Source organism: Sphaerulina musiva (genome assembly GCF_000320565.1).
Source record: "Sphaerulina musiva SO2202 unplaced genomic scaffold SEPMUscaffold_5, whole genome shotgun sequence".
Lineage (NCBI taxonomy): Eukaryota > Fungi > Ascomycota > Dothideomycetes > Mycosphaerellales > Mycosphaerellaceae > Sphaerulina > Sphaerulina musiva.
Window position 1 is genome coordinate 1402297 of NW_016017387.1, and position 12230 is coordinate 1414526.

The 12230-nt window shown below is 51.3% G+C and overlaps 5 protein-coding genes across 5 annotated transcripts; 3 read left to right on the forward strand and 2 right to left on the reverse strand.

The window, feature by feature from the left end:
- Positions 1-20: 20 nt before the first annotated feature.
- On the reverse strand, positions 21-2394 carry SEPMUDRAFT_149371 (glycosyltransferase family 33 protein). The gene has a single exon (XM_016905514.1). It carries the CDS (start codon positions 2346-2348, stop codon positions 870-872), a length of 1479 nt encoding a protein of 492 aa, XP_016760939.1. The 5' UTR covers positions 2349-2394; the 3' UTR covers positions 21-869.
- Positions 2395-3124: 730 nt separating this feature from the next.
- On the forward strand, positions 3125-6597 carry SEPMUDRAFT_156432 (cation efflux protein). Its single transcript, XM_016907672.1, has 2 exons — positions 3125-5257; positions 5311-6597. Exons 1-2 carry the CDS (start codon positions 3378-3380, stop codon positions 6554-6556), a joined length of 3126 nt encoding a protein of 1041 aa, XP_016760940.1. The 5' UTR covers positions 3125-3377; the 3' UTR covers positions 6557-6597.
- A 394-nt stretch (positions 6598-6991) lies between these two features.
- On the forward strand, positions 6992-7582 carry SEPMUDRAFT_117376 (uncharacterized protein; the record flags this gene model as incomplete). Its single annotated transcript, XM_016901330.1, has 1 exon — positions 6992-7582. The coding sequence occupies one exon, from the start codon at positions 6992-6994 to the stop codon at positions 7580-7582; it is 591 nt and encodes a 196-aa protein (XP_016760941.1).
- Positions 7583-7684: 102 nt separating this feature from the next.
- SEPMUDRAFT_149373 (uncharacterized protein) lies at positions 7685-9331 on the reverse strand. Its single transcript, XM_016905515.1, has one exon. The coding sequence runs from the start codon at positions 9221-9223 to the stop codon at positions 7775-7777; it is 1449 nt and encodes a 482-aa protein (XP_016760942.1). The 5' UTR covers positions 9224-9331; the 3' UTR covers positions 7685-7774.
- A 190-nt stretch (positions 9332-9521) lies between these two features.
- On the forward strand, positions 9522-10842 carry SEPMUDRAFT_125905 (uncharacterized protein). Its single transcript, XM_016902019.1, has 2 exons — positions 9522-10057; positions 10088-10842. Exons 1-2 carry the CDS (start codon positions 9589-9591, stop codon positions 10774-10776), a joined length of 1158 nt encoding a protein of 385 aa, XP_016760943.1. The 5' UTR covers positions 9522-9588; the 3' UTR covers positions 10777-10842.
- Positions 10843-12230: the final 1388 nt, after the last annotated feature.

A 12230-nucleotide genomic window follows, 5' to 3' on the forward strand; every position in this document is an offset into this window, starting at 1 on the left:
AACGACACCCTTGTTTCTTCGCTCACTACAGTACCTACCTCACCCACCTACCTACCTTACCCTTCTCCGGCACCATAAGGTATATAGGTACCTTCGACAATACATACTTTTCTCCGCACTCTCAAGTTACGCCCTGACCTCTCGTTGTCGGTTCACTTGGACTCTTCCTTTTCTTCTTCCCTCGCAGCCAGGCAGCCTTCCTCATGTGACATGACATGACATTCTCCTTTTCTTCAATCATCTCAGTCAACGACTTCTGCACACCCCCTCACGTCCTTTCTTTTTGCAAGGGTATTTCATTGTTTCATACCTCATTTTCTTTTTTCTCTCCAAGAAATGAAATCAAAGTATGGCAAACGTCCGGAGGATGGTGTGTCACCTATCGCGCTCTCTGTCTCTAAGTGTCCTTGCCTACTGAGAGAAGAAATCGTACCTTAAGGTACATGTATGCGAGATTTGAGACGCCTGGCTCTGAGGTGTTCTGTCCGAAAGGTCGAGTATACCATCATTCTATGATCGTCGTTGCACAGCTGGAATAGATAAGGTAGGTAGCTAGGTAAGGTACCTTAGGTACGCATGTGACATTTCGCCCTGGTGATGACCGACGTGCCTAGGGACCATATGCAGGCAGGCAGGCATAATTGGAATCTTTCGAAAAGCTTGATGTTGAGTTTGAAAGCTCTTGTGCGAGTGCACATCGGAGTGCTGGATGAGCTTCATGTACGACTGCCCGCTCCATGAGGCAGATAACGGAAACGTTTAGCGCACGCCCCGAGTCCTTTCTTCATACATGCCAGTTGAAAAACACCTGCTGTAGGTGGATCATCACATACGTTTATGCCAGTGAAGCTGAAGCTGAAGCGTGTTCATTAATCTCGCAAATCGAAGAGCTTGCCAGCGACTGGCATCCACTCGGCATTCCATCGTCTCTTCGTCTCCTCCATAGCACCCTGTCGTAGCATCTTCAGCTCAGCGCCATCGCCACCAAATAATCTCTCCAGTATTTGAGACAATTCTTTCGAGCTTTTAAATCCCGTTCCGTTCTTGCCCTCTTTCACCAACTCCGTCCAGGCCTCAAAGTCACTCCAGCCAGCGACAGGCAGACCAGCGCCGAACATGTCGACGACTTTCATGGGGAGGTCCACGCCGCTAGACGAAGTATGCAACGACAGACCCAGATCTGCGGACCCGAGAAGTGCAGCGTAGTCTTCGGCGGGAAGCCAAGCTGACAAGACTGCGACATGCTCGAGCTTCTTCTCTCGCGTCAACTTCACCACTTGGTTCAGGTAGTAGTCTCGTTGCGGACCTTTGCCGGTGATGATGGCGATGATGTTCGGTAACGAAGGATCGAGGTCTTTCGCGTTGGAGTATCGGACGAGTGCGTCGAGAAGTATGGAGAAATCCTCATCGGGGGTCCACGAGGTCGACGAGACCAGGAGACGACAAGTTCCAGTAAGGATATCGTCCACGTTCCCGGCTGTCGCAGGGAGAGCTTGGAGCAACTCGGTCCTGTGCTGCTGATCGAGTGGTTGATAGATATCCGCCGGTCTATCGTGTAGCGGTAGCGCGTTTGTGATGCCCCATTTATCCTTAAGCACGCGGGCCATGGCATTTGTGACGCAAATGTGGCTATGGACCCGGCGTCTTGAGAAGAAGCCTTCGTACCATTCAGATATTCTGACTAAGGGATGTTTAGGTCCCAAACGAAGAGCCAGAATGGAGTAGCCAAAATTGTGCCAGTCAATCACCAGTCGCGTATTTCGCAGAAAAGAGACCAGACTTGCAACAGCGAGGGTGGGAATGGAAGGTGGGTTCTGGATCAGCATCCATTTCGCGGCCCGGGTCCGGTAGGAAAGTGCGTAGTAAAGGCTCCATATCTGCCACAAGACCTTGAGAGGCGCTGTGCAGAGGAAGAGGATCCGATTATCGAATTGTAATGTTCGTGGCCACGCTGGAATGGGGACAATCTTGATGAGTCGGTTTTGGAGGATATCCGGATGCAGATCCGAGCCAGCGTAGCCGATTATGTCGACAGTGCCGCCATGAGATGCGATGCTGAGGGCGTGGTATTGCATTCGAGGACTACGGCCGATATCCCCGAGAACGACGACCTGCACACTAGCATCGATCTTCAGGCGGTCGGCAGCATCTTTGTGTTTGGTGAAGAATGCATAGCCAGACTTGGAGGAGTTAGACTTGTGCTCTTCTGTAAAGTCTTCTTCCGTCACGTAGCCGGGGTCGAAGTTCGAGTAGGCGCTGGGAAGGGTCAAGAGCAGGAGGACACAGATGAGAGAGGCGAATATGGCGGCATAGAGTGTAGTCTGCCATATCCACTCTGTCCAGGCCATAATTGTATGTAGCAGGGTGGTAGTCCGTCTCCCGCACGAGCGTAATAGTCTGATAGACTCGTACCTCGTACCTCGTAGCAGTATTTTCCTCTGCTACCTCCTAGGGTAAGCCGTACTACAGTACATGTACCTGTAAAATTAAAAATACCTTGTGGGTATATACTGTACTTTTCTCTGCTATGGTACGCCGCACTATCTATACTCTAGTACCTTACTGGCTCTTACTCGAGTAGTTCTAGCGCGTGCAAAAACTCCTTCCGCTTTCAGGTTGTGGAAGTGTGTAAGCAAGACGGATATGTGCAGTGGGACCTGAAAATCTGAATCACTGATCCATAGTGGGACTCGGCGCGGGGATCGAAGATAAGCCACCTAGCTACAGCCTACAGTACGGTACAGTACCTATTATCGCTTGTCTCTCTCTCCCGTCTCTCTCTCTCCCGTCTCTCTCTCTCCCTCTCTCTCTCTCTGTTGCGCCCTTTCAGCCTGGGGCTCATCATCCAGGCATGAAAGATGTAGGCATTCAGTTACAGATGCCTCGTGTAGTTGGGGATTGCCCGTCGTCGTATGGGTTCTCGTATGGACTTCTGAAGCCTGGAATGTTGTGTTTCGTCGAACTACCTCCTCCTACCCACCTGTACCTTGGGAGATATCCAACCTGAGCTAGTTTTAGCGCATGCAGGGATCGATCCGCCACTTGCACATGGTATGGCGGCGGCTGGTTATTACCAAAGCAATAAGGGGGCCGAGAGTCATGAACACACAGAGCTCCATGCACGCGCGGCAGAGCAAGCAGACGACGTTTCATACAGTCAGGTATCTACAGTACATGTACCTTACCGCGACAGAAAGACCGCGAGGCCTCTTCCCGTCACTGACACAGCAGCGCCAATGCGACGATAGACGACGACGACGACGACGACACGGCATCGACCCTTCAATTGTCCCCGCCGCCTCCTGCACTGTACCTGACTTGACCTGACCCGACCTGACCTGACCTCACTGTAACTCAGCCAGGGCCGTACTTGACCCATGGCCAATAATACCTGGGCCCTTCCACGACAGCCGGAAGGCACCACCCAGCACCAGCACGAGCGCGACTTCTACAACACGCCACGGGGCAGTCCCCAACACAGTCGCCAGTCGTCGCTGCACTTGTCGCCGTCGTCGCTCAAGCCTGCCGCCAGCCCCAATGGACGCGCCAACGGGTTTGGAAATGGAAATGGAAATGGATCCCGAGCCGGTCTCTACACGAGCAGGAAGACGACCAGCACGCAGAGTGGTAGTCTGTTCACCCATGCCGAGCTAAGCAACGAAACCACACCGGCTGCGAGCCCCGTCGACGAGCTGCACCGAAGCCTGTCGCCGTCCATTAGCAACGTCCTCTCACACCAACAAAACGGCCAGATACCACATCAACACCACCACTCCCACAGTCACGACGACATCCACCACCACCGCCACGACGACGGCGGCGCCCACCACCACCACCACCACTCCCACCCCCACGAGCCTTCGCACGCGCACAGTCACTCGCTACCACCCATGAAACGACCGACGCGGCCACGCGGCGAATCAGATCTGGGACGACCTGCAGGTTCATATCACCCACAACTTCAAAAGGCTTCATCGTCGTGGTTCTCGCTGCCCGAGGCGCTGACGAGTCTGCTCCTTCCCTTGCCCTACTTGCTCGCTTCCGCCGCCTACCACCCTGGCGCCTCCGTCGAGGATGGCATGCCGCCTCTGTCTGCCTACCAGAGACTGCAGAAATCGGTGTTGGAGGAGAGCTCGACTGCTGGACAGACAATGCTGGTGCGGAAAGGATGTGGCTTCGTGGAGGCGTGTGTTCTCACCAGTGGGACGCTGCTCCTGACAGGGTTCGTAGCCAAGATCAGATCTTCAGAGAGAATGCTGGACAGGCGGAAAGACAAGCCCGAGACCTCTTCTACCAATACTCTGTTCACACTTGCATCGATGCAGCAGATGCTCAGTCGAGCACTCGGGATTGGCTTACCCTTCTATGCTTCGACGCAGATCGGTGGCATGCGGACGGGCGTGGTGCTACTTGTCGCCATGGCATCGGGTCTGAACAGCGCCGACTCACCCCAGAGACCTTCGTGGCATGAATGGCAGCACATGCTGAAATCTCGAGTCGCGTCGGTAGCTGTGCTGCTGCTGGCAGCCCTTTTGGACTTTGCTGGAATCACATTCAAGGCCGCTTTCACAGATATGCTGGTCGGGTATCTGGCTCTCGCATGTTCAGTCATCTTCATCTCGCCACCACTGCCATGCACGCGCATGTCTCCATCTTCTGCGCAGCACTCAAATACTGTGACACCAACAACGCCACTCACAGGTCGCCCACCATGGGCTCGAGCCACCGCACCCTCGATTGTATCGTCAGTGAGTGAGGTCAACCTGACCCTCGCAGCTGGCGTGGTCATGTCGATATGTACGGTCCTGATTTCTGCCTTTCTCGCCACTGCACCGTCTACGGCACCGTCGTCCATCATGTTCACTGTTCTGTCAATTGCATTTTCGGCCGCTGCAGTTCTCTTTGCCCAGCCATCAGCGCTCCGGAGCCAGTACAAGATAGGCCTGGGCATCAGCTGTTTCACGTTTGCTGTTCTTGCGTTTCTCTTCTCGCCCTCCCTCTGGCCAGGGACAATTCTCAACGGCGGTCTTGCCGCGCTCTCATACTTTGGGGTCCTGTACGATACTTCGCTGGCTACGGTGCACGAGCGCCATAACGACCATATTCACGACCATGCGCATAACGCGCACAAGCATACCCAGAATGAAGGCAGTCATTCTGGCATAACAAAATATCTGATTGATAACTCTGAGCCTGGATCGCTCATGTACGGCATCCTGAGTGAGAGAGACTCGCGGCGAATCGCGTACTTTACATGGTAAGTGCAGACCAGTCCATGTCTACCTGACCTCGTCTGCTGACTCGGCATAGCTTGAACTTCGCCTTTATGATTGTACAAGGTATCTATGGGTACCTGAGCGGCTCCCTTGGCTTGCTCAGTGATACAGTTCACATGTTCTTCGACTGTCTGGGACTCGTGGTAGGCCTGGGCGCTGCGGTAGCTTCAAAGTGGCCCACTAGTCCAGACAGACCGTACGGATGGGGGAAGCTGAATACTCTTGCGGGTTTCGGAAATGGCATCTTTCTGATGCTGGTCAGCGTGGAGTTTATATGGGAGGCCATGGAAGGCATTGTTGAGCAAAAGGAATTGCGGCATGTGCAGGAACTCTTGGTTGTAAGTACGCTTGGTTTCCTGGTCAATATGGTAGGCCTCTTCGCGTTCGGCCATGCACATCATGGACATGACCACGGCGGTCACTCACATGGGCACTCTCACGATCATTCCCACAGCCACTCGCATGCTCACGACCACGACCACGGCCATGCACATGACCATTCATTGCACGGCCATTCCCATGGAAACTCGCATGATCACGATCACAGCCATGCCCATGACCATTCATCGCACGGTCATTCCCATTCACATGGGCACGAGCACCACAACTCCGTGCATGGCCACAAAATAAACGAATCGTCCGGCACGAATGGCGATATTTCTGGCTATTGTAACCACAAACACGAAAAGACTCAGGCCGCTCATGCGCACAGTCACGGGGACGATGAGCACAACGATAACATGCATGGTATCTTCTTGCATGTTGCTGCGGATGCCGGTGGCTCTCTCGCGGTTATACTGAGTACTGCAATGACTCTGTGGAAACCGTGGTACTTATGGGATCCTTTGGCGACGATAGTCATCGCCCTTCTCATCTTCGCCGCAGCTGTACCGCTTGTGATCAGTTCAGGGCAGAAGTTATTACTGGTCATCCCAGGCACGCTGGAGTATGAAATCAAAAACACACTTCAAGAACTGGGAGAACTTCGCGGCGTGGTTGGATATGCCGTTCCCAGATTTTGGATAGACGATAGCGATGATGTGGCAGATTCGCATGGCCACCATCATGGGCATGATCATGGCGCTGGATCGGGCAAGAAGAAGGTGCAAGGCGTGATACATATTATTGCGAATCCTGCGGCGGATTTGGAAGACGTCAGGCATCGGGTCGACGAATTCATGAGAGAAAAGCGGATGGATGTAGTGATCCATGTGGAAAGAGAGGCGGAAGGCACTTGCTGGTGTGGCGGCGGCCAGACTGGGAGTGTCAGTGGGTTCTGAGCGTTATAGCGAGCATAGCATGTGCATATGTAACAAAACACAATTCATCTGTCGTCGACATTCGTCGAATTGCAGCGAACATCGCCACATGAGCAAGTGAAGTGAAGTGAGCGTTGCCAAGGCTTGCTTATGATCCAAATTTCGAGTCTTTCCACAGAATACCCAACACCAGGAAAGCACACCACCCAAGATAGCTTTTTAGCTAGTAGTATGGTATAGTATACTGTAGGTTCTGGGAAAGGTAGCAGGGTGTATCTATACCATCGTTTTTCTTCTCTCTGTCTGTCATTGATGAGGCGCTGAGTTATCTTGGATTTGTATTTAGATAGTGAAGAATGTTTTTGATATTTTGAGTCTCTCTATCTCTCTTTTACCCTCTCTTTCTCTCTCTCACCTCCTCTCTCATCATCACCATCACCACCACCATAGGTAATCATGTCCTCCGACGAATCCCCATCCTCGTCCCCCTACCACCCCTCAGATCTCCCATCATCATCATTATCGGATACCATCCCAACAGACTACGATGAAGAAGAACAACAATCTCAACCACCTTCTACGGATGATGAACCTCCCATCCCAACAACAACAACAACAGACTCCTCAATCGACCACAAATTCCACCTCCTCGAAAATCGACTCTCCGGTTTCGCAGAAAGTCTTTTAGGCATCGCGACTTGTTTGGATAGTTTACAGCAGCAGATTACATCGCTATCTTCTTCATTATCATCAACTTCAACTTTTTTGCAAAAAGAGAAATATGATGATGATGATGAGAATTCTCATTCGGAAGAGGATAAACGTGAATTGGTTGTTGATGATCAAGAGCGAGAAAACCAAAAAGGGGTAATGATGGGAGAAGAAAAGGAGGAGTTTGGGGGAAAAGAATCGAATGAGGATGAGGCGGAGGATACGGCAGAACAGAGACCCGAAGGTGGTGGGGATGGAAAGGTGAATAATGAGGGGTTTTTGGGGGAGGTGATTAGTGGGATTTTGAATGGGGATGATGGTGAGGTGGAGTCTTGAAGAGTCTTTGTGCTTGTTATTAGTAGACGCAGTGAGTGTAGCTGGCTGCTGTTGAGATTGAGGCGTGTGCTGTACTTGAGACCATGCATGAAATTTGGTAGTGGCAATCGCTGATTGATATAATCGATCCAAGGGTATTCATAAGTACACAAATCGCTAAAATGATAATTTTAGTACAAGCTGTAGATTTGCTCAAGCCTCATCACCATTCGTGTCTTCGGCGAATTTGACCTTCTTTCCCGTGCCGTTAGAAGTGCTCGTGCCTTCTTCCTCGGCCTTTCTCTTTCCATTACCCTCAACGACGACGCTCTGTTCCTGCTGTGGTGCGGATGCGGGCCCAGGTGACGTCTTCGGCTTCTTCTTCTTGACCATGCCAGACAGATCGTTGGCCTTTGCCGTGGCCTCTTGTATGCGCTTCTCCTGTTCGCTCTTGCTCTCACCCAGCAATGAACCTAGTATACCTCTCATAGCCGCTTCTTCGGCACCCGGCGCGCCAGCAGGACCAAGATTCTGCATGGCTGAGAGTGAAGTAGCAGGTTTGCGAAGATCTTCAAGGCGGGTCTCCATCTCTCCTACCATTTCCTTCACATCCGCGAGGCTCCTCCTCAACTCTGTTGCTTTGACCTCATCGAGAGAGACCAGACTTGCTTCTTCCTTGGCGATCCGTGCACGGCAAGAAGCAATGGCGAGTTCCATTTCATTCGCTGCTTGCGCTCGCATTTCCTCGTCAATTTGTGCGACCTTGTTCTCGCCATTGGCGTCTTCTTGTGTGGATGTCACCGAGGCAAATTCCAGTGCTAGAGAGAGCTTGAAGTGGGCTTCGGCAATCAGAGAGTTATCCACCGGGTAGAGCTGCATCTTCAATGCCAGCGAATCGCGCGTGTCGTTGATGGCATCAGCGAAGCGTTCGTTCTCCAACGCGATCTCACCCTGTAAGTCATGAGCGTCTGCAAGCCGCTCCTTAATTTGACGAGCTTCTGGATTCTCTTCGGTCGATTTACTCTTGCTGTCTGATAGCGACTCCAGTTTCCGTGTGAGCAGAATGCGCGCCATGTCCAGAACTTCGTAGGCGATGGCAAAGTCATCTTCTTCTTCCTCGTCGCCTTCTCCGCCTTCAGCATCTTCCCCGTCGTCTTCACTGTCTGTAAAGTTATCGTCGCCAGAGATCTGGAAGAATGGATTACTGCTGTTGCCCGGTTTCGTTGCCTCTTTGATGCCCTGTGTGCTGCTTTCCGGGATGACTCCGTCTTTGCTCTCAACCACAGACTCGACCGCGTCCTCGGCCAGCTTCTGCTCGCCACTCTTGATGGCGTCCCCGATCAGACTGGCGCTGCTTCCTTCGCCGCTGGCTTCTGCCTCCTTGCTGGACACTTTGCGCTTCTTCCTCTTTGGCTCCTCACTGCTGGCGACTTTCCCGCCTAGCACGTCGGAGTTGGCGACGGCCAGGTGGTATAGACAGCGACCGTACTGGTAGAGCAGATCGGCGTTTTCAATGGACATTTCGCCGTTGACCTCATCCTGCACGCCGCAAGCCTCTGCGTATCGCTCGGCGGCAGCGTTGTAGTCCTTGAGCGAGTAGGCCTTGGTCGCCGCTGCCTTGAGCTGCTCCAGTCGGGCTGATGCATCCTGTTCTTGCGCCATGTCGAGTGTTGATGCGATGTCTCTACTGGTAGATTGAGGCCTCGTCTACTCTGTCGATATGTCGATAGTTAAATTGTCGATAGTTGTCGGAAATTATCGTCAGCGTCCATCTGTCGATAGTAACGATAGCTGAGTAGACACCTGTCAATAGTTCTATAGGGATACCCTTGTCTCCGCGCCGTCGTCGCCGTAGAACCCACTGTATTGCCGCCTTGGCTAATTTAACACACTATCATCCGAGACGTGTCGTACCTCCTACGTGTCGTTCTATTCATCTCTATCCAGACGCGTCGTATCGGCCGAGTTCTACTATTATATCTATTTTATTTTATCTACCTCTTTCCAGCTGTTGCTATTATATCACAATGCCGCCTATGCCGCCAAGCGCTACCAAGAAGCCCCGAGGCGTCAAAAAAACGAGAACCGCGACTCAAACGAAGGCCGCTGCAAAGCGTAAAGCGATACGCGACGCGAAGAAGGCAAAGGACACACCAAAATACCCCGAATTATCGCGGTACGAGGACACTCATATCGACTTCTTCTTAAGGCGTTTGATCGATTCCAAGGCCAAACAGACATATGGAAAGAACTTCCGTAGCAGTGATCTACTGGCGATCGCGTTAGTAATGCGCGAAGAGTTCAAAATTCACTTTACTAGCGAATCTTTGAAGGCCAAATGGCAGAACGATATCAAGCCGACTTGGGGTATTTGGCTACGACACCTATTACATGCTTCTGGTTACAATAGCCCTCCAGATAGAGCACCAACCGCTGTCGCTGCCGCTAGGGAAGCGCACGAGGCAGCGTACCCCGAGTGCTATCGGTTTATGGACGGTACTGAGCCGCAATAGAAGCACTATATAGAAGAGCTCGTCGGTGATGAGATAGCAACTGGTGACGAAGCTACTACTGCCGCAGATCTCGTCGCTCCGCAGGAGGACGCAGATACTATGGTTATCGACGATTCGAGTACGGATTCGGACAACGACGACGACGTTGACCTAGACGAGCTGTCAGATATTGAGCGTAGTGCGATCGTCGCACGGCGAGCTGAGAAGGCACATATACGGGCTAAGAAGAGAGCAGAAGCGGACGCTGCGAAGAAACGAGTACACCGCGTTGCTGCTGCTGAGAAACTACAGTCTACAGCAGCCCAAAAAGCACTTGAGCCGTTCAACAGGACACTTGCCGAGTATCTGAAAACCCAGGAGATTCGTGCTACGCTACCGCCGCCGCGGCAGAAGAGCGATATGGAGCTCCTATCGGATAGAGTATTAGACGCGACCTTCTTACCTATGCTTACGTTCGACCGGAAGATGGAGGTGTTGGATTGGGTTGGGCCCGAAGCATATCGTATTAGTATTGGTATGTCGCTGCTAGCCGTAGGAAGAGAGAAGGAACTGGAAAACTTCGTTCAAGGTGCGCTCTCGAGACTCGACCGGCCGGCGCAGATACCAGAGCGTTTCGTCCACGACTCTAGGACGCAGCCGTCGTCGTATAGGTATCCGTATACACTATACAATCAAGATCTACTTCCAGAGGGGCGTCGGTAGTAATGTAGAAGCAGAAGAAGAGATAATAATTCGAAGCGGAAGAAGAGATAATAATGTATAATACAGCTCGATCGATATTCCTATACTACTATCGCCGCTACTGTCGCCGCTGCTCCTACTTATATCTCTCTATAGAGATATAGCTACTGCTCTCCTTCCTTGCCCTATATGCTCAACGATCTCATTACCTACAAGTCTATTAACTACCGCGGCCTCGAAAATCTCAATTATTGCCTCCAGCGACTCGACGACGCACCGTCCAATCGGCCCATCCCTTACATATACTGTTGCCCTCTGCCTTGAAGTGTAGCTCCTAAGAAGAAATTGAACCACCGCTATACCCTGAAGTGCGATAATCCTTGTCGTTCCTCTCGTTATATCTTGTTCAGCCACTCTACCTATGGAATAGATATACCAGTGTCCTTGGAGTTTCATTACTAGTACACAATGCTATTGGTTAGAGGCATTGGCTATACTATATGATTGGTATTGGCTGGCGCAAAGAAATACCCGTAGGATATCGGCTCTTTGATGTTGTAAGGCCGGCTTTATTACTGACCACACCGATGCCCTAGGTGCAACGCTATATCGTTGGCGATCGTTGGCGTTTTTAAAACAGAGCACACTCTAGGTAACGAGAAGGACAGGGGTTTCTTCTGTTAGTAGGACGTCCAGGAATTCCCTTAATAGCCTAACGGCTACCAGCCATACTGAGCAGTCGTTATCATACTGGACCAACGCTATTGCTGTACGCGCTGTCTGTACAAGGGCAACGGCTATAGTGTGTAGTGTGTGGTGGGTAGTGTGTAGTGTGTGGTGGGTGGTGGGTAGTGTGTAGTAGGTAGTAGGTAGTGGGTGGTAGGTGGTAGGTAGTGGGTGGTAGGTGGTAGGTGGTATGTGGTGGGTAGTAGGTGGTGGGTAGTGTGTAGTGTGTAGTGTGTGGTGTGTGGTATGTGGTGTGTGGTGTAGTGAGGTATGTGGTGTAGTGAAGTGAGGTTATAGCGAGCATCTCTACAGAAGTAGAGGGATATATAGCTGCTACAGGTCAATACGAAGAGACAATAGCGATACTATAAGACAATGAGCGAGATAAAAATACTATAAGTGAACAATGGTTCCTTTCAAGTATAGAGAAAACCCCCTTTGTCGTAAATCGATCGATAAAGTATTATTTCTTATAGTATAATGGAGGAACCTGGGCACCATTGTTTTCCTATGTTGTACGCGCGAATCGTGCGATCAAAATGGTCTACTTAGTATCTCGCTAGGTCGACGACAACTTGTAATATATATATATCTCTCTCTTTTCGAGGTCGATCGATCGATATAGTAATATATTAGGTACTAGAATGGAGGAACCTGGGCAGTATTATTTTCCCATGTTGTGCGCGCGAATCGTACGATCAAAATGGTCTACTTAGTATCTCGTTGGGTTAACGACAACTTATAATATA